At 51.1% G+C, this 21,009-nt stretch overlaps 1 protein-coding gene across 1 annotated transcript; it reads left to right on the top strand.

The window, feature by feature from the left end:
- Positions 1 to 45: 45 nt before the first annotated feature.
- Positions 46 to 12,990, top strand: LOC144292450 (large ribosomal subunit protein bL21m-like). Its single transcript, XM_077862753.1, has 8 exons — positions 46 to 103; positions 3,772 to 3,829; positions 4,417 to 4,619; positions 6,204 to 6,289; positions 7,553 to 7,716; positions 9,918 to 9,970; positions 10,895 to 10,998; positions 12,876 to 12,990. Exons 3-8 carry the CDS (start codon positions 4,576 to 4,578, stop codon positions 12,938 to 12,940), a joined length of 516 nt encoding a protein of 171 aa, XP_077718879.1. The 5' UTR covers positions 46 to 103; positions 3,772 to 3,829; positions 4,417 to 4,575; the 3' UTR covers positions 12,941 to 12,990.
- Positions 12,991 to 21,009: the final 8,019 nt, after the last annotated feature.

Raw genomic sequence — 21,009 nt, 5'->3', positions numbered from 1 at the left:
AAGATGGCGGCGGCCGTGGCGGCCCGCGCCGTGCCCGTGTGCTTCCGACGGCTGCTGTGCGCCTGCAGCCGCCGCGGCCCGAGAGCCGCAGGGCCCGGAGCCGGTGAGAGGCGGGCAGCGGGGTGGGAGGCGGGCAGCGCGGCGTGCGGGTCCGCGTCCGCCCCATGCCTTCGGCGTCGGCCGCTTGCTGTCGGCGCGGTGACCGGCACGGCGCTGGCCTTGCGGTCGGGGCAGCCCAGGCTCGGCCTGGTGCCTTTCGTTAGCAGTGACGTTCGCCAAAGGCACTATCTTGGCTTGAAGTGACTGGCGTGCCTGTTTTATTTATTTGAGGGACAGCGCGCGCGCGCACCTGAGCAGGGGCAGGGGCAGAGGGAGCGGGAGAGCGGGGAGCCCGGAGCGGGGCTGGGGCCGGGCACCAGGATCGTAACCTGAGCCACCCACTGCCCCCAACCATGTTTTCAAAATAGGCCCGGGGACGCCTGGGTGGCCGGCGGCTGAGGTCTGTCTGCGCCCCAGGTCGCGATCCCGAGGTCCTGGGATCCAGCCCCACGTCTGCCTCTCTCTGTGTGTTCGTCCTGAATAGATAAATAAGATCTTTTTAAAAATAGGGCTAAGTGTACATTTGCGGATATTGAAGAAGTGTTCTCCTTAGATACAACAGTGCTTCGGTGATGTGTTTTTTAAAGAATATTTTCTTTCCGTGGAAGCACGTTGACATCTCTGCTGCTCAAGCAGTGTATCTGTGATTCACTTAAAAATCATTGCGAAGTTGGGCCAGAGACCCTGTACACCCAAAAATGGGCAACGCGAGTTGATAACCGTTGAATCTGCGTGAAGGCTCTGGACTCTCGGTTCTGTCCTCTTTACTTTCTCGTGTGTTTGACGTTTTCCATTAGTAAAAGTCAGGTTTAGGGAGGGAGGGACAGTTTTACAAAAGCGGTGGAAATTATTCCCTTGTCCTGACATAAGACCGCCTTTGGAACGCTGTGTTCAATTCCAGACTCCCCACTTTAAGAAACACAGGTAAGGTGGAGTTCACGGAAGGTGACCAGAATGGTAAGCAGCCAGGTCCTTGAGGAGTGAGAGAGGGGAACAGGATGGAAGACACCACAGTGCTCAGAGCTGTAGGACGACCCCCTGGGAGAGGAGGGAGCACATTTGTTCCTTCCGGGGTCCAGGACTGAGCCAAGGCCGTAGATGGGTTACAGTGAGGTGGCTTCCAAGGGAGGCGCAGAGTCCACTGCCAGGGCATATTCCAACCAGGGCTTCATTCATTCGCCCACCATTTACTGAGCACCTCTTATGCGCAAGCACTGATGGGGGAGGGGTGGAATACATCGTAGACTTAAATAATCCCTGCTCTTAATGGTGCTAGTATTCTGTTGGGGGAAGGGTGGCTGTGGAAAGACAGGCAACTTTTTTTTTTTTTAAGATTCTGTTTATTTATGAGAGACACAGAGAGAGAAGCAGAGACACAGGCAGAGGGAGAAACAGGCTCCATGCAGGGAGCCCGACGTGGGACTTGATCCCAGGACCCCCAGGATCAGGCTGTGAGTTGAAGGCGCCGCTAAGCCACTGAGCCACCCAGGCTGCCCAAGACAGGAAATTTTTAAAAATAAATTACATAGTGTATTAGAAGCTGGTGAGTCTTAGGGAGAAAAATCAAGCATGAAGCGGGTGGGAGAGGGTCAATTTTAAATAGGATAGTCCAGGAAGACCTCTCTACTGAGATGCTGTTTGAGTCCACCCAGAGAAAATGGGGGAGGGAGGTTTCAGAGGAAGAGCAGCCAAGGCACACACGCTTCGAGGCAGGCACTTGGCATGTGCCTGGCATGTTCCGAGAATAGCCAGGAAGCCAGAGTGGCAGGTGCAGAATGAACAAGAGGTAGAGTCTGAGACATGGGCTCAGAGCGAGCCAGAGAGAGAGGGGCATCACACTGCCCGTGCCCTGTAGGCCCTTGTGAGGGTTTTGGCTTTTCTCTGAATTAAATAGGAAGCTCTTGGAGGGTTTTGGCAAAATAGTGACAAGGTCTGACCTGAGTTTTCACAGGGTCACTCTAGCTGCTGCACAGAGAAGAGAGGTAATGGGGAGAGCAGGGTGTTAGTAATAATTCCAGCAAGATGTGATTGATGGTGGCTTGGGGGATTTAGGTGGTCAGACCCTGGATCTCGAAGAGAGAGCTGATCTGCTGATAGCTCTGAGGGTGTGAGAGAGGAAAGGGTCAAGAGGGACTGAGATTTTTTGGCCTGAGCAACTAGAAAGGTGACATTGCCATTTTGTGAGAAGGGGAGGAGAAGCAGGCATGAGGGTGAATCTGGAGCCTTTGTAGGTTTTGAGATGCCTGTCAGACTTGCAAGTGGTGACAGCAAATGGACAAGTGGGTGGTCAAATCCAGGCTGCAGGTGTAAACCTGGGAGTCACCAGTGTAAACAAGATACTTAAATCCATTCATCTAGATACAATCACCCGAGGAATGGTCCCAGAAAAAGAAGAGATACGGCCGAACAAGGATCTAAATCCCAGGCACAGCAAGGTAGTAGAGGAGAACCCAGCCCAAGATACCAATAATTGGGAACACCTGCTAAGAGGTAGCTGTAATAGGGTGAATTTCATGGAAAGTACACTGTAGCTCAATATTTAAAAAAAAAAAACTAAATGCCGGACGACTGGGTGGCTCAGCGGTTAAGCACCTGCCTTCGGCCCAGGGTGTGATCTTGGAGTCCCGGAATCAAGTCCCACATCCGGCTCCCTGCATGGACCGTGCTTCTCTCCCTGCTTCTGTCTCTCATGAATAAATAAATAAAATCTTTAAAAATAAAAAAAAAAAATCAAACACATCAGTAGATGCAAGAAATGTTTGGCGGGATTCGATATTCATAACGACAACTCAAAGAACTAGATAGAGGAAACTTTTAATTCATTTTAAGTAGACTCCTCACCCAGTGTGGGGCTCAAACTCACGACCCCGAGATCCAGAGCTGCATAGTCTACCGACTAAGCCAGCCAGGGGCCCCCATAGAGGAAACTTCAGTAACAGGACATCTTTAGAGGCAATGAATAAATAAATCCTCAACAGTTACTGAGTTGCTACCCTCTCCTTTTCTCTCCTAAGCTCCACATTTGATTTCTGGGCCTTTGTCCCTTGGTGTATTAGTCATCTACTGCTGCATCATAAGTCACCCCAAAACTTGGCAGCTTAGCGTGGTTGACATTTGTCATGTCCCACCATTTCCAATGGTCAGGAGTAGTACAGGAGCAGGTTACCTGGGTGGTTCTGGCTCTCAAGCTGCCCTCAGGCTGTCTGCTGGGGCGGGATCTTCTGTTTCCCAGCTCACAACCTTAGTCATGGGCAGGAGGCCTCCATTCTAGTCTTTTATAATGTAATTTCAGAAGTGTTGTGCTATCACGTCTCGGCCACATGTCATTGGTCACAGAAACCAACTCCATTTGGGAGGGACAGCATGGGTGAGCCTAGCAGGAGATGGGCTCCTCAGGCCGTCTGGGAGGCAGAGAACAGCATCTGACCCTACGGGGCACTTGGCGATCAAGGAACAGGTCAGTGGGTGAGGGTTCTTGTTTTAGGCCCTTTTCAATGGTGTGATGAACAGATGGACACACACAAGTAATAACCACAAGCAATGGTGTTTTAGCTTTGTCAACGGAGATTTTTTCCACAGACACGTTGTGACCTGGTGCTCCAACTCCAGCACCAGCAATGAAGAGCAGTGGCATTTCTTACCACTAATGATCACTGTTTCTTGTTTCCTCAGCTTCCCTGGGATCTGCTTCCCAAAGATTTGGTTCACAGAGTACTTCAGTTCCACAAGGGTAATGTCAAAACATGGGTTTGAGTGACTCTTCCTTTGTAGGACTATCTTTCTAAAGTCAGAACGGCCTATGTGTGGGTTTTCAATGATATTTACATTTTCTCATACCTTTTTTGATAGTACTTTTAGAACCCTTGACATAAACATCCATGGAACATCCAGAGTCCAAAGATGAATGTGCTTTTAGGCCTTGCATAGCTGTATTTTATTTAAAAAATCTAGTAGCTCCCAGGATCCCTGGGTGGCGCAGCGGTTTGGCGCCTGCCTTTGGCCCAGGGCGCGATCCTGGAGACCCGGGATCGAATCCCACGTCGGGCTCCTGGTGCATGGAGCCTGCTTCTCCCTCTGCCTGTGTCTCTGCGCCTCTCTCTCTCTCTGTGACTATCATAAATAAATAAAAATTTAAAAATAAATTAAAAAATAAAAAATCTAGTAGCTCCTAATTAGAGGCTTCTAACCGGAGAGCTAGAATCACAAGAAGGTTGGATCAGAATTTTTAGGAAAAACTTAAATATCTCTTGGAAGAACACATTCAGTATTAAAATATCACTCTTAGAGGAAAAAATCTTTTTTTAATTTTTTTTTAAGATTTTATTTACTTTGGGAAGGGGAAAAAGAAGGAGAGAGAGGATCTCAAGCAGACTCCCAGCTGAGCCTGAAGCCCAAACACAGGGTTGGGTCCCAGGACCCTAAGATCACCACCTGAGTTGAAATCAGAAGTTGGATGCTTAACCGACTGAGCCACCCATGCACCCCAGGGAGAAAAAAACCTTTAATGTAAACTACAGAAGGTAAATTTGACAAAATCCCACCCAAATTCCCAGTAGGAATATCCAAAAGCAGTAGAGGGTAGCAGTGAAGAGTAAGGAAGCTCCTGGTCCTGTCCCAGTCCCACCCCTCACAACCCAGGGGCCCATGAGCAAAGTAGTCCACTCTGAGCTTTGTGCAAGATGGATATGGTGTTAGTATCTCTCTCAGTGGAGTCCTCTGCGCGTTCAGTAAATTTTCACATTTAAAGAGCTTAGGACTAACTAACTAACTAACTAACTAACTAACTAACTAACTAAATAAATAAATAAATAAATAAATAACTAGCTTAGGACAGTGCTTGGCGTACCATGAGTTGTTATGGGGTATCAGCTGCTCCTGCATTCCCAACTCAGAAGTGGGAAGATTCAGGGGGCTTTTATGTTTCTCAAAAGATGAAGTCGAAAAACAGAATCAGATTAGAGAGAGAGAGATCCTAAGGCAGAACATTAGTTAATTTGAGTTAATCTTTCTCTCTCCCCATGAGTTCCAGGTCTCCAGCATCTGTTGTCTTATAGTCTGTCTCATAGGGAGGGCCGGGCCCAGCAAGGGGACCAGAGCTCCCACGATTGGACTCTCCTCCTCCTTGTCTGTCAGAGATCATTGCTTGGCCACAGGGTGGAAACGTGTTTCCAGGTGCCCTGAGATTAGCACAGTGGATGAGCTCAGTTTCATTTTTTGGCCAGTTGACACCAAAGTGATTAGAGCCACAGCATGGGGAGCATTCGTTGTACGCACCCAAGTGGGGCTCCTGATGGAACTCTGCAGCAGAAAGACGGACATTTCCCTCTCTGGTGGCAAACAGCAATAGAAGCTTTAAAACCATTCTGAATAATTCAATTTGGGCTCTACTGAGCTCTCCCCTCTCCATAGATTTCAGGAATTCAAGGCAGAAATAGATCAAGAAGTGAGAAAGACCCTGCCACCTTTTGCCTCTGTGCTCCCTCCCTGTGCACCCAGCTTGTTTCCTCCAGGCCGAGCGGAGGGAGGGGCAGACCCTGGCTGCACAAAGGCCAAGCAGACTCTTACCTGGTGGGAGTTAGAGGTAAGGGCTGAGCAGCAAAGTGTTCCTGTCACTGGAGCCCTGCCCTCAGAGCCCCTGAGTGTTAGACTGGCACTGCAGCACGGTTGGGAGGCAGAGAATGTCTTGCCTTTGGGTGGAGCGTTGGGGGTTGCAAAGGAGGGGCATCGATGCAGCCCACACCTCTAAGAGAACGTGTGCCCTGACACTAAGAAAGAGAGTCCTGTCTTCTCGGATGAGCCACCGGCCCAGGGGGGTAGTTCTTCCGAGGAGGGGCGCTTCTGGGATGAAATGGTTGGAATTCCCGTTTTGATTATTGAGTAATTAGTGGATGTTTCTTGAAATATGTGGCCCTTCTGAGAGGATGTGCGGTCACACAGAGGGGCAAGTCTGTACTGAGAGTCCCGTGTCCACATGGCGCGGGGCCTCCTGGGAGCATATGGCAGGCATAGCCCTGTCCCCCCAGCTTGAGCACAGCCGTTTCTCACAGATCCTGAACTGTCTTTTTCCATGGGCATGCCGTGTACATGTAAAATCTGTTTTACAGGTACGTTCCTAAAACATCACTGAGTTCACCACCTTGGCCAGAAGTTGTCCTGCCAGACCCAGCTGAGGAGACCAGACACCATGCAGGTACCAGATGTGGAAACGAGGGCGGTACCCCCTATTTCTCCCCCGACAAGGTGGTCCCCTGGCCACAGAACAGGATCTCACATTTCCAGGGGCCCTGAGACTCAGCACGGTGTGAATGCTCAGGCTCGTTTTTGCCACTTGACACAGATTCAAACCCTCGCGAGCACCAGCCACAGTCCAAGCAGGCAGTGTAAGCAAGGGAGGACCCCCGGCTCCACCTATGTCCACGCTGTTGGTGGAAACACAGTGGCAGGAAAAGATTGCTCCGCCATCAGAAGAACCAAGTGCATGGTGGTCAGTAGGTGTGGGTGCAGCCTGGGAGTTGGAGAAACTCGGGGTGTCAGGATTCCTGTCGACCCAGAGCGTGTCCCGTGAGGAGGGACAATGTGGCCGGCCACCGTTGCCACGAGGGAGCGCGGTGTCCTCTGCCTTACAAGGCTGGAAACGCAGGTCAGCGCGTGGCATCTTCTGGTTTTAAAGCACCGTTTGAGATGTGGTGCCAGATAAACAGTGCTCTGCCCTTTCTCCGGGCGCAGCTCGGGCCTGACTCTTTCCAGGGCAGGCACCGTGCACTCCTGTCCCAGCACCCAGCCTCAGGCCAGGCTGGGCAGGTCAAGGCTCACAGATGCTTATCAGACAGTGAACAGGGCAGGAGAGAAGGGATCGCGACCTGAGGTGAGGCAGTGGAAGCCCGGAGCTGTGCGGGCTGTGCGGGCAGAGGCTTCCAGGTGGACCTAGCACCACAGGGTGTAATTCTAGCTTTTCCTGGTTTGCAAAAAGGCCTCTGCTCTCACTTTGCTAGTCCTCTGGCTTTTTCTTTTTTTTTTTTTTTTTTTTAATTTTTTATTTATTTATGATAGTCACAGAGAGAGAGACAGAGGCAGAGACACAGGCAGAGGGAGAAGCAGGCTCCATGCACCAGGAGCCTGATGTGGGATTCGATCCCGGGTCTCCAGGATCGCGCCCTGGCCCAAAGGCAGGCGCCAAACCGCTGCGCCACCCAGGGATCCCCCTCTGGCTTTTTCTTACAGAAGACTGGGAATCCAATGGGGTGAAGGTCTTTGCACCCCAGAGTCACAGGGACGGAGCCAGGTGCACCTAGTGCTCAGGCTAGAGAATCACGGGCGGCAGCCCCACCGCCACTTCCCATCCCACTGAGGGAGAGCAGGGGACCTGGGGCCTTGTATGACTGTCCCTGCAGGCCTGTGCCAATGTGAGTAGCTGACCGGTTGGCCACCTGGCCTGCTTTCTCCCCGCTCCTAGAGGTCGTGGGGAAGGTGAACGAGCTGATCGCCACAGGCCAGTATGGCAGGCTGTTTGCTGTGGTGCACTTCGCCAGCCACCAGTGGAAGGTGACCTCTGAGGACCTGATTTTAATCAACAACGAATTAGACATTGCATGTGGAGAGAGGATACGGCTGGAGAAGGTGAGTGCAACAGGGTCTGTGTGCCCCAGGAGTTCAGTCACCAGGTGTGCTATCCTGGGGAGCCTTCCTCAGGTCAGCGGGAGAGGGTGAGCAGAGCCAAGGGACAGGAGAGGGCAGGTGTCCCCTTGGGGGTGGCCGAAGCCCAGCAGGGCGAGGGACTGCAAGGGCAGCTCAGGAGACTTCCCCTCACAGGAGGCGGGCCACCCTTCCTCCAAGGAAAACACGTGTGCTGATGGAGCTCCCGTCTCAGGAGCACCCTCCCTTAGAGCGTAATGAGCATCCCGGTTGCAGACAGGGGTTCAGCCCCACACTGACGGGGCGAGTGTTTCTGCAGGAACACTACTGTGGTGTTAGACTTGATGGCTGCAGCTTTTAAGCAGAAGGACTGGTTTTAGAGGCATTTCCCAGGGACTGGTATGTCTACCGGCCATTCCACACTGCTTGGTCTGCATGTTTAGCCTGGTATTTCTACCCATCACTTACAATTCTTCTTGTTGTTTGGGGCAGACTTCTTTGTTTTTTTCTTATTCTATTTATAAAAGTATATCAAATGTAAGTTTTCAGGGGTGCCTGGGTGGCTCAGTCAGCTGAGCATCAGATTCTTGTTTTCACCTCAGGTCGTGGTCTCAGAATCAGATCAAGCCCCACATCGGGCTCTGCACTCGAGATAGAGTCTGCTTAGGACTGTGTCTCCCTCTCCCTCTGTGCATTCTCTCACCCACTCACTCTCTCTCTAATAAGTTCTAATATATATTTATATATGTATATATGAGTTTTCTATATTAGATAGTTTTTCTAGGATGTGTTTAACTGCTAACATAATGTGCCATAGCATATATGGGTTTTTAATTGATTAAAACTCCTCTTTTGTGGTTGCAGAGTTTTTGTGTACTTAAAACCAAAACTCTGGTTTTTTTAAGATTTTATTTATTCATTTGACAGAGAGAGAGAGAGAGAGACAGAGCACAAGCAGGGGGAGCAGCAGAGGGAGAGGGAGAAGTAGGCTCCCTGCTCACCCAACGCAGGACTCAATCCCAGGACCCCGGGATCACGACCTGAGCCAAAGGCAGATGCTCAACCACTGAGCCACCCAGGCGCCCCCTTAAACTCTTGTTTCTAAGATGCTGTTCTCACAGCCGGTGAACTGAGCTCAGAGCTGAACTAATCAACCATATAGGGCTTCAACAGCCAGGAGGACTTACTTCTCCTTAATGACAGTGGCTCTGTCGTGAGCTCATGGGCAAGGGCACATTTACTCTATATAACATCTAAAATAAGTAGGAGACTTTAGAGGTGTATCTGAAGATTTTTGAAAGGGAATTTTTTTTTTTAAGTTTTTTTTTTTAGTAATTTACACCCAACATGAGGCTCAAATTTATGACCCCAAGATTGAGAGTCATGCATTCCACGAACTGAGCCAACCAGGTACCCCCTATAAAGATATCATTTTGAAACATTTCACATTCACAAAAACATTCTAGAAACCACCACCTAACGCAAACTGTTTTTCCTAACTTAGGAAATGCAGTAGAAGAGAACATGTCACCCTGAAAGTGACTGTAATACAGTGTTTTGATTATTTGTCATCATCGAACATATGAAGTCCATTGATGTTGTTGTAAAATACACTTCACCTTTAAATATTTAAGCTTTATGTCATTGGGTGTTTTTCTCATCTGCCCTTGTAATGCAAAGATGCCTTCATCTGAGGCCGCACTTGGCCATGCAAAGGACAGTTGCTGAAACATCCACGTGGAATTTTGCAATCTTTAAAAAATACACTTGAACCTAAATCTTGGCAGAATTAGCAGTGTTATAAACTGCTTCCAAGGACACCGCAGTAGGATTTTCGCTGTATATAACTTTCTATAAAAAGTAAAAAAAAAAAAAAAAAAAAGCCACCGTTATTTACACAGGCGGTTGACACTCTTCTCTGGAAGCACAATCACCGAGTCAGGTACTCAATGACGCTTGTCCTGGCTGCACTGATGGGCCTATCTGGGAGGTAGCCGCAGCTCTGTGGCTCAGCAGCCGGGGGCTGGCTCACATTCCCGCTGGTTTGAACCCTGAGGAACAGCTAGTAGGCTGGCAGATCAAGTCCGTAGCACGCTGTTGGGTGGCTGGTTCCTTCCTCATGCTCCATTGTTTGCATCACTGACTTTTCTGTCACTTGTTGGTAACATGCCTGTTTCATTTCCCAGGTCCTATTGGTTGGAGCTGACAACTTCACGTTACTTGGCAAGCCACTCCTAGGGTAACGCGCTCACTAATGCTGGGCTTTGTCTAGGGCCTGCACGATCTGTGAGGGAGGCCATGCAGAGGACACCCAGGCCAGACCATTGTTCTATTACAATTTATTACAGTGGAGACTTGTACGATTTGTTGACAGACCACCCTGTCTCTTTTTTCTTCTCTTCTCTTTTCTTTTTTTTTAAAGTAAACACTCTCCCCACATGTGGCTCAAACTCACAACCCCAAGATCAAGAGTCCCACACTTCTCCAACTGAGACACCAGGTGCCCCTGTGCTGTTCTCTTTTATTAGTATCAGGTTATAATTCACATACAGTATCGTATCCATGTCAGGTGTACACGATGTCTTGGTACATTACAGAGTACAGTCCGCCATGGGCCTATTGCCCTGGGTCACCTCCCAAAATGATTACAGTGTTGTGGACCATATTCCTGGTGCTGAGCCACCCCCCCATGGCTGGTTTATTTCACACCCAGAAGTTCACACCTCTTAGTCCCCTTTTCTTTTCTTTTCTTTTCTTTTCTTTTCTTTTCTTTTTTCTTTTTAAGATTTTATTTATTTATTTATGAGAGACACAGAGAGAGAGAGAGACAGAAACAGACACAGAGAGAGCGAGAAGCAGGCTCCATGCAGGGAGCCTGACACGGGACTTGATCCTGGGTCTTCAGGATCATACCATAGGCTAAAGGCGGCACTAAACCACTGAGCCACGTGGGCTGCCCCCCCCTTCTCTCATTTTGCCCATTGCCCCTGCCTCCTCCCCTTCTGTCGTGCTTCTTTGAGGTTTTCAAATTATCTGCAGGGAGGGTATAGTTTATAATCAGCAGAAAAGAAAGTAAAACTTTGTTTTGGAAATTCTTACACACCATTAGTAAGATTGAAAAATAATTAAGAAGGTAGGTCATTGTTTATTTTCTTCTTTCTAGAAAGGATCTCGTTCGAGTAGAAGCCACGGTCATTGAAAAGACAGAATCATGGCCAAAAATTAATATGAAATTTAAGAAGAGGAAAAACTACAGGAAGACGAAAGGTGAGTTAGACAAAGTGTGGCTGGTGCCCCGTCCCCACTGTGCTCGGTCCCCCACTATGCTCGGTCCTGTGGCTGCTGGCAGGGACAGCGGCTACAGACACGGGACGGAGCTCAGCCCCGGTCTCCTGGGTTAGATGGGGCCGGGCAGGTAGAAGTCACTCGTAAGCAGAGCAGGGGTATGGAGGGAGGGGCCCTGGGACCTCAGCCACTGCCACTGGACCACAATGTGCCAGCAGGTCACAATGGCAAGGGGAACATTTGCCTTCACCTCAGACTGGCACAGCATGTCCCATGACCCACGGACGGGCATCAGTGGCAGCACCATTTGTGCCAGAAGCACCAGAGGTGACTCCTGTCCAGCATGGAGACTCGACAAATAAACGGGGTGGGGCAAGGCAGTCCTCTCAGCAGAGCATTCCCCCCGCAGTGCCATGAGCAAACTGCCACTCCACACGAGAACCGGAAGGAATCTTAGATAACTGGTGGGACCTGAGCAACACCTGACCTTGTGCCTCTGGGTACATATATCCAGGGGTGGAGGGAGGCCTGAGGAAGAGGGCCGTTGGTTGACAGAGAAGGGAGAGCCAGCGTGGGATGGGGTGAGGAGCATAGGGTGAAGGGCCGTGCAGAGTGTGGCTTGGTGATGAAGTGAGTGTCCCTCTGATGGCCTCACTGCTGGGCAGGAAGTCCAGGGGTCTCCTGGGGACGGCGGGGGTGGAGGGAAGGTTCAGGTGGGAAGGGGTGAGGTCAGGGGTCAAAGTGAAGGAGCAAAACTGACTATGGACGAGAGAGGGAACTGGCAGGGTATGTCAGCCCGGGAGCTGCATAACGTGCTGGCAGGTACAGCATGAGGGCCAGGGGCAGGGGCAGGGCGGATGCTGACCATTGGTGTCCAAATACTTGGGCTGCACAGCGGGGAGAGGTGGCCCTGATGTGGTCTAAGGAGACCCGGAGTAGAGCAGCAGCAGTGAATGTGACGGGTGATTTCACAGCACAGACCTCACCCATGGGTGCCCCCCTCCCGCCAGGTGTGAGGGAGCAGAGGGGCCCTGGGGTGGGTTCAGCAGCCAGTTAGCGGGAAGAGGAGAGGAAGCCTCCTGCGGTGGCTCTTTGGGGCACGCTGCAGGGGTGTCCCAGACTATGGTACGAGAGGTCGGGAAGGTGAGGGCATCTCCTGAGTGAGGGCAGTAGCCCCCAGGTGGGGGCCAGGCCCCACACATCCAAGATGGAGGGTCCTGGGACACATGGGGTCACAGGAGGCCCCAGGTAGGTGCCAGACCAGCTGTCACTCCACTTTCTGCCCCTCCCCATCTTGAGGGAGTGCCAGTTGAGGCCTGGCCTGTGCTCCCCCCAACTCGTCCTGTCCCCATTAGCTTTCTTTGGTCCAGTCCGTGGCCACCCCCCACAGCCCCGTGAATCCACAAGCAGGAACAGGCCCATCCCTGCAGTAGGCACCCCTGGAAGTCACAACCCCCCGTAAGGTGGGGGCTCCTCAAGCCTAGGACCCACAGGTGTGGGATCCTGTCTGGGAAGTGTATAGCATGCACAGTCCTCAGTCACCCTCATCACCACTGGCCTGAGCTGCCAGTATTGGGGAGGTGCTAAAATACCCTGACAGAGTAGGCTGGCTCCGCCTCAGGTCAGGTTCACAGGAGCCTCTCCTCCACCCTCTGCTGCTTCTGAAGGGGCTCCCGGAGCATGGGGCAGGACAGGCACGTGGCCAGCGGGGTCCCCATGGGGCCTGGGTTCCGCCTGGGGAGGGCCAGTGCCAGGCCGACCCCCCGTGGAAAGAGCAGGTGGTCCGGCCACAGGGTCTCACTGTGGCTCATGAACACCGCAGACGTGGCCAAGCTGTGACCCTGTTCTCTCTCTTCCAGTTATCGTGAACCCACAGACTGTCCTTCGGATAAACACCATTGAGATCGCTCCATGTTTGTGCTGATCCTGAAGCTCATGTTTACAGAATGTAAAAATAAACCCCTGTTTTCTGGACACCGAGTTTCTGAATTTCTATATAAAAAGCTTTGCATTCCTGTGACAGATTGTTCTAGCTTGAGTGCCACGTCTGTGAGCTTAGTTCTGTAAGCAGCAGCCTCCCCGAGCCAGAGAAGCCTGGAATTCAGGAAGAAGCACGAGCACGGCCCTCCGGGGGCTGCAGCCTGCAGGCTTGTTTGAGAGACAAAGTCGCGTTCTTGGCTGCTGTCCACTATCCACCCCACTGCAGGTGGCGGGGCCCCAGGGCGTGGTGTGGGGACACAGCTGGGCCCTGGGAGCTCACACCACCTTCTGGCAAGGTGGGCAAAGTACGAGCACACCACATCTCTTGAGTATGCTTGTTTCTCGTGATTTGCTCTTTTAAGAAGCTGGGATTCAGACCAATCTGGGCCCAGAGCCCCATTCTTGTCCTTTGCCTGTGGTCAGTGGGGAAGGGGAGTGGCAGTCTGGCCAGGACGGGGCGGCGGCGGGGGGGGGGGGGGGGGGGGGGCGGGCAGGGGGAATTGAGAGTGAGGAAGTGGCTGGGATGTGACAGTAGCAGACAGCAAAGGGGCCAGAGGTGTTTTGGGGCAGATCCTAAAAGCAGCCACCTGTCCTGGAACGTAAGCGCACAGGGAATCCATCAAGGAGGGACAGCAGGTCCTGGACCCGGAGTGGCCCAGGGAACGGGGAGCCGGTTGGGGACGGGGGTGCTCTCTGCTGGCAAGGCCCTCTGAGCTGTGTCATTCCCAGAGGCAGGGCCTCCCCCAGAGACCAGTTAGGGCTTGTGAGCCACACAACAAAACCTGTGGGACCATAGTGGGTGCTTTCTTCTGCAGGGGTCCTGGGAGAGTCCGTGGGGGGTCATCGGGTGGTGCCTGCCACGTGGAAGTGACAGCTCTGGGGGTGCATGGAGCAGCCGCCCCAGAGGAGACTCTCCTGTGTAATACCCTCCGTGGGAGGCAGGGGGCGCAGTCCCGCAGGACCAGGACGCCCACATGGGCTGCCAGGGCTTGGTGCTGGGCCGTGAGGGGTGCTGGGCCCCAGCCCTGCTGGTGGAGCGCTCTCCCCTAAGGCCACGCCTCGAGCTTCTGAGGACCTCCCTCATGCTGGCAGCTGTTGAAAAACATGTGAGACAGAAGTCACCTTCCCGTTCTGTGCCTCTGGCACATGTGTATGCTGGAAACAGAATAGGTTCTGGAAGGCCTGCTCTGGCCAGGCAGTAGGGCTCTGGGGCTGCAGGGCGCTTCTGGAGGGTGTGAGCCCCAGGCGCTGCGGGACCTCGGGGCAAGGTACCCAGGCCCTGAGCTTCGACAGCCTCCCCTGGTAAATGGGGGAGATCCCAGTACCCGCCTCACTGGACCATGTGATGGGAAGCGCCGGGCCCACGTTCACCATGTGCAGCGTCTGCTCTGGGGAACTGGTGACGTGCCTACAGAGCATTAATGTGGCAGATGAGCTAGTGAACGTTTGCTGCTTTTAAAAACGACTAAGCTTGGGCACCCGGATGGCTCATGATCTCAGGGTCATGGGATTGAACCCCACATTGGGCTCCATGCTCAGCAGGGAGCCTGCTTCTCCCTCTCCCTCTGCTCTTCACTCTGCTCGTGAGCTCTCTCACTCTCAGACAAAATCTTTAAAAAACTGGACTAGCCTTGTTCACAGCAGGCAAAGCGCAGAAAGAATTCACGTGTGTGTCAGCAGGTGGGTGGATAAGCGTGGGCAGTCCATAGTGCGGTGGAATATTGTTCAGCCATGAAGACGGTGAAGTCCTGATGCCGCCCCGTGGGTGAGGCTGAACACCGGATGCCGAGTGGAAGAAGCCAGTCACGAAAGGACACACGCTGTGTGATTCCACTTGTGTGAAACACCGAGAATTCGCGAATCCATAGAGAAAGTAGGTGGGTTCCCAGGGGCTGGAGTCACTGAGAAATAGGGAGCTGTTGCCTGATGAGTACAGGGGTTCTGTGTGAGGTCCTGGGAAAGGCTGGAAGTAGATGGTGGTGATGGTTACGCAATATTGTGAATGTCATTAATGCCACCCAGTTGTCACTTAAAAATGGTTAAGATGTGGAGCGCCTGGGTGGTTCGGTTGGTTGAGCATCGGTGTCTTGGTTTTGGCTCAGGTCATGATCCCAGGGTCATGGGATTGAGCCCCACGTCGGGCTCCTCACTCAGCACACAATCTGCTTGTGATTCTCTCACACTCAGGCTCTTCCACTCCTCTCTCATTCTCTTTCTCAAAAAATTGATTAAGATGGTAAATTCTATGTTAGGTAGATTTTACCACAACTTTTTTAAAAAGGGAAAACATGGATTATGGATTAGGTTAATGACATCACTTGTCTTAAAAAAAAAAAAAAGAGGGCAGCCCGGGTGGCTCAGCAGTTTAGCGCCGCCTTCAGCCCAGGGCCTGATCCTGGAGATCCTGGATCGAGTCCCGCGTCGGGCTCCCTGCATGGAGCCTGCTTCTCCCTCTGCCTGTGTCTCTGCCTCCCTCTCTCTCTCTCTCTGTCTCTCTGTCTCTCATCAATAAATAAATAAAAAATCTTAAAAAAAAAAAGAAAAAGAAACAGCCCCTCGTGTATTTTTGCAGAGTACGAAAGACCCCACAGGTTCTTCCCGACAGAGCTGTGCTGTTCTGGCAGCCGCGGGGGCGGGCGGCAGGGGCCAAGGTGCTCTGCCCACAGCCCGCTGCCTCCTGGCTCGCCCTCCGGGCCGCTGTGCGACCTCCCAGGGGTCCCGAGAGCGCAGTGGGCGTTAGGCCTTGTCCGGTGGGAGGCAGCGCAGCCCGGGCTGACCCCCGCCCTCCACCACCAAGCGCGCTCCTCCTGACTGTGGGTATGAACCACGGGCCCGCGTGGGGCTGCCGGGCCCCCGTCTCGGGAGGACGCTTCCCGGGTCACCGTGTGCTCCCTGTCTTCCTGGGTCAGCACGTGAGGGTGCTTGTCCCGCGTTTCCCGCTGGCCTCCGTCCCTCCCTGGACAGCCAGTGCCCGGAATGCTTGGAATTCACAGGATCTTTGTGCAGAGGCGCGAGGAGGTTCTGTGCAGGGAAAAATCAAGAGCAAACAACCACCACCTTGCATCCAGAGCTTCTTGCAGGCGCTGCACCTCCGTAAGTTGTCACTCCATCCCCAAATGATCACACCATAGGAGTCAGGGTTCTCCAGAGAAACAGCACCAATAGGATATCCGGAGATACACGATTTAGTGTTGGAGATTGGCTGTCACAGTTACCAAAGGGGAGAGGTCCCATGATCTGACACGTACAAGCTGAAGACCCAAGAAAGTGTGATTCCACCTCCTTTTTTCTTTTTTTAGGATTTTATTTATTTATTTGAAAGAGAGAGCAAGAGAGCAGAAGTGGGGAGGAGGTGGGGGACAAGGAGAGGGAAGAAGTAGGCTCCCCACTGAGCAGGGAACCCGATGAGGGACTCGATCCCAGGACCCAGGATCATAGTCTGAGCAGAAGGAAGATGCTCAACCACTGAGCCTCCCAGGCACCCCATGATTCCACCCTCTTCTGCCAGTTTGCTTCATCCAGACCCCCAAGGGTGGGACAGTGCCCACCCAGTGCCCACCCGCACCCCCAGGGGACCAGGCCATGCTTCTCCCTTAGCCCCACCCATCAAAAGTTAACTTCTTCTGGTAATGCCCTCACAGACACACCCAGAAATTATGTTTTCCCAGCTGTCGCTACGTCCCTCAGCCCCATGAGGTCAATGTAAAATCAACCATCACACCCATGAATTTTTCACAATAATCCTGCAAGGCAAGTTTCAGGATCCCTGCCTCACAGGTGACAAGCCTGAAGTTTAGAGATGCCATGCCCAGAGGGGGAGGCACCTGGAGGCCCTACCTGGGGAGGTGGCAAAAATGCAATGGAGCAAATGTAATGACCTGATGGGCTTTATTCAATGATTCATGAATGGGGCAGCAGCCCACCCAGTGGGTAGAGGGGACGCAGAGGATCTGTACAAAATGGAAGGATTAGGGATCCCTGGGTGGCACAGAGGTTTGGCGCCTGCCTTTGGCCCAGGGCGCGATCCTGGAGACCCGGGATCGAATCCCACGTCGGGCTCCCGGTGCATGCAGCCTGTGTCTCTGCCTCTGTCTCTCTGTGACTATCATAAATAAACAAAAATTTAAAAAAAAAAATGGAAGGATTAATTTAATGGTCAGAAATGGGGACTTGACAAGGAGGTTATTAGCAAAGAAAAGATGGACTGTTTTGGGCAAAGTCACCTCCTTTTGGGGGTGGGGGGAGGGGGGGTGACCTCACAAGTGAGGTCCCAGGCCTTGAGAGGCTGAAAATGCCATTCGATGAGGTATGAAGTCTTGGCTGGGCGTAGTGACAGTGAGTGAAAGTGACTCCACTGCAGGCCTGTTGTTTCTTTGCTTTTTTTTTTTTTAAATAAGATTTTATTTATTTATTTAAAAGAGTGAGCAGGAGAGCACAAATGGGGAGAGGGGCAGAGGGAGAGGGAGAAGCAGGCTCCCCACTGAGCAGGGAGCCCAATGTGGGGTTCAATCCCAGGACCCCGAGATCATGACCTGAACTAAAGTGATATGCTTAACCGACTAAGCCACCCAGGCACCCACACACACACCTTTTTAAAGAAAAAATCCATCTTATGCTCATTACTCAAGTGCACATCCTCCTCAAGAGTTAACAGTTGATGGAGGCACCTGGGTGGCTCAGTCGGTTGGATGTCTGCCTTCAGCTCAGGTCATGATCCCAGGGTCCTGCTCTGCGGGGAGTCTGCATCTCCCTCTCCCTTGCCCGCGCTCTTCCTGCTTGTACTCTCTGTCAAATTAATTACTTAATTAAAAAAAATGTAACAGTTGATGGCAAAATCTTCCAAGCTTATTGCAACCCATTTATCTCTATTAAGCATTATATAACACAGCATGTATTTTTAATTATTTTTTCTGCATGCATTTTTTTAAAGTTTGTATTTGTTTAATTTTATTGGAGAGCGTGAGAAAGGGCATGAGCAGGGGGCAGATGGGGGGCAGAAGGCAAGAAAGAATCTCAAGCAGCCTTCAAGCCCAGCTTGATGCAGGGCTTGATCTCACTACCCTGAGATCATGACTTGAGCCGAAATGAAGAGTAGGAGGCTTACCAGACTGAGCCATTCAGGCTCAGAAAGAAAATATATTTTCCCCTATCCATCGTAGGTTGTGTGGTTGGGACTCTGTGAGTGAGACTGGCAAAGACAGACGAAGGAGAGAAAATGAAACAGAAGTTTATTAACATGGGCATTGCATGGAGACACACTGGAGCACACAGGGCAGAGCAACCAGTGTGGTGGTTAGAATTTAAGCTTAAATAGACCATCTTATAATAACCGTAAGAATCACCTAAGTTAAAACCAAGGCAAAGGGGATTTGGGCTGCTACTCGGAGGACCAGTGTCGGAACGTGACAAGGAAAAGAATGGGAAAAGAATGTTAAGCAGATGGGAGTCCCAGCCTTTCCCACTGATTTGCGTGGAGAGCCCTCCACTTCCTGTGTGAGAGAGGCAGACTCTTTACAAATGGAAATTACCTTTATAAATGTAAATTTCCTTTACAAAAAAACCCTTGTGCCCTGTTTTTAGAGGTTTTCCTGAATCTGCTGGTTTTCAATGGCTATTTTGCTCAAAAAAACCCCAAAGGCCAAAGAGGCCTATTTTGGGGTGGCATATGCTGGCGTCCCAACCCTTCTTCTCCCCTCCGGTTGCCTGGGAACTGCTCCCAGGACCCCCATCTGAGGACCCTGTGCCTACAGAGGTTGACCCAAGGTACCGATCTTGCCATTCTTGATGTAGTTAGTGTTCAGAATTCTGTAGGGTGGCACGTGGTTGGCGCTCCTGCAGCCCACTCTAGGCTGGACCCCACCAAGGCACAGGGTGCCTTAGGGGCCCAGGGAAAAGGCAATCCCATCAGATGTTAATGTTTGTTGCCATCGCAGCCACAAAAGTACTTCTCCAAAAACAGCCAGCCCTCTCTCCACGCAGAAACAGCTGAGCCACATTTGGAGTGCTAGCTCTGTGTGTGTGTGTGTGTGTGTGTGTGTGTGTGTGTGTGTGTGTGTGTTAAAGAGATTCAATGTTTTGGAAGGAAAATCAAATCAGAGTGAATGTGAATGTTATCCATTGCAAGCCTTATAAAGAGGATTTGGTTGGGTGGCTCAGTGGTTGAGCGTCTGCCTTTGGCTCAGGGTGTGATCCTGGAGTCCCTGGATCAATTCCCACGTTGGGCTTCCTGCATGGAGCCTGCTTCTGCCTTGGCCTGTGTCTCTGTCTCTCTCTCTCTCTCTCTCTCTCTCTGTGTCTCATGAATAAATAAAATCTTTAAAAAAAGGAGGATTTGGCAAATTGTTTCAAAAGTATTAGCATTCACAGACTGTTTCTATCAATTCTAGAAATTTGTCCTAAGAAGATAATCAGATATGTGCCCAAGTGTGTATGTACAAGGACGTGCATCATAGCTGGATTAATAAATAGCAAAATGGGATAAATGCGGACGCCCAACAATACAGGGATGCTCAAATAATTACAGCCATGTGGTGGGCACTGTGCAGTTATCAAAGACCAGATCGATCTTTTCCTGGGGCTGGGCGAGATGCTATCCAACCTGACTCTTGGGATCTCCTAGAAATAGAAACTGACAAGAGGCTAAACAGGTTTCAGGCAAGGCTTTATTGGGGTTTAAGCTCCAGCACAGGGGAGGCTCACAAAGGAAAGAATCCTCAGGCTGACTCCCCACAGAGGGTGTTTTAAAGAAACCCAGGAGAGGAAAGGGTCCTACCGAAGGATGCAGGGCTGTGGACTTATCAGCACCTGTGCACTCAAAGATGATGCTTCTCTCATATGGCATGTCTAACTAGCATGTTCAATGTCTACCCCCAGCATGTGATTTTTATTTTATTTTATTATTATTTTTTTTTATGATAGTCATACAGAGAGAGAGAGAGGCAGAGACACAGGCAGAGACACAGGCAGAGGGAGAAGCAGGCTCCATGCATGGGGAGCCCGACGTGGGATTCGATCCCGGGTCTCCAGGATCGCGCCCTGGGCCAAAGGCAGGCGCCAAACCGCTGCGCCACCCAGGGATCCCTGATTTTTAGTATTATGACAGGAAAAGTTGGGGAAGGGTCACCACTGGGGTCCATCTTGGTGCAGACTAGTTTGGTCCACTCTTTGCCAGTCTTTGTTGTGAGCATCTCCCTCTCAGCTTGCATCCTCCTTCCCTCTGAATTCCTGCAAGATAAGCTATACAAGAAGCATAGAGCCTTAGCTTTTTCTTCTCCTTACGGAGGCAGCCGAAGATTTTGCGGTCAGGGTAAGGGGACCCATGTCCAGCTCCTGCTCTGTCTCTGGGGTGGGGACCACCAAGAATAAGAGGTACTTTTGGAGGTGATGGATATGTTCACTGTCGATTGTGGTCACAGTTTCCCAGGGGTACATGTATGTCAAGACTTACTGAATTGTACACTCTAACTTGTGTGGCTTATTGTACATCAGTTATGCCCCAACAAAGATGTTTGTTTGTTTGTTTGTTTGTTTATTTATTTATTTATAAGATGTTTTTTAAAAGAACCCTGAAAGGGGCACCTGGGTGGCTCAGTCGGTGAAGCATCTGCCTTCAGCTCAGGTCACAATCCTGGGTCCTGGAATCAAACCCCTCGTCAGGCTCCCTATTTCACAGAGAGCCTACTTCTCCCTCTGCCTGCCGCTCCCCCTAGTTGTTCTCTCTCCTCTCTGTGTCAAATAAATAAATAAAATAAAATCTTTTTTAAAAACATAAAAATTAAAAAATAAAAGAACCATAAAAAAGAACCGAGCATTCAACCAAACAATGTTTCAAAAATATTCAATTAAATGGCACATGTTATCAAAATAAAATGAAGGTGGAGGGGAATAATTTAGCTCAGACTTTTGGGAGAACAATTTGGTGGTTTGCTGAAAAATGTGAAAGTGTCTTAACCTAGAAAATTTCCCTTCTTGGTGTTATCTTACCAAGGACACAGCTGGAATGATCTTACACAC

Source organism: Canis aureus, chromosome 21 (genome assembly GCF_053574225.1).
Source record: "Canis aureus isolate CA01 chromosome 21, VMU_Caureus_v.1.0, whole genome shotgun sequence".
NCBI lineage: Eukaryota > Metazoa > Chordata > Mammalia > Carnivora > Canidae > Canis > Canis aureus.
The sequence above is the reverse complement of the archived record's forward strand: the minus strand, read 5'-3'. Positions and strand labels throughout refer to the sequence as shown.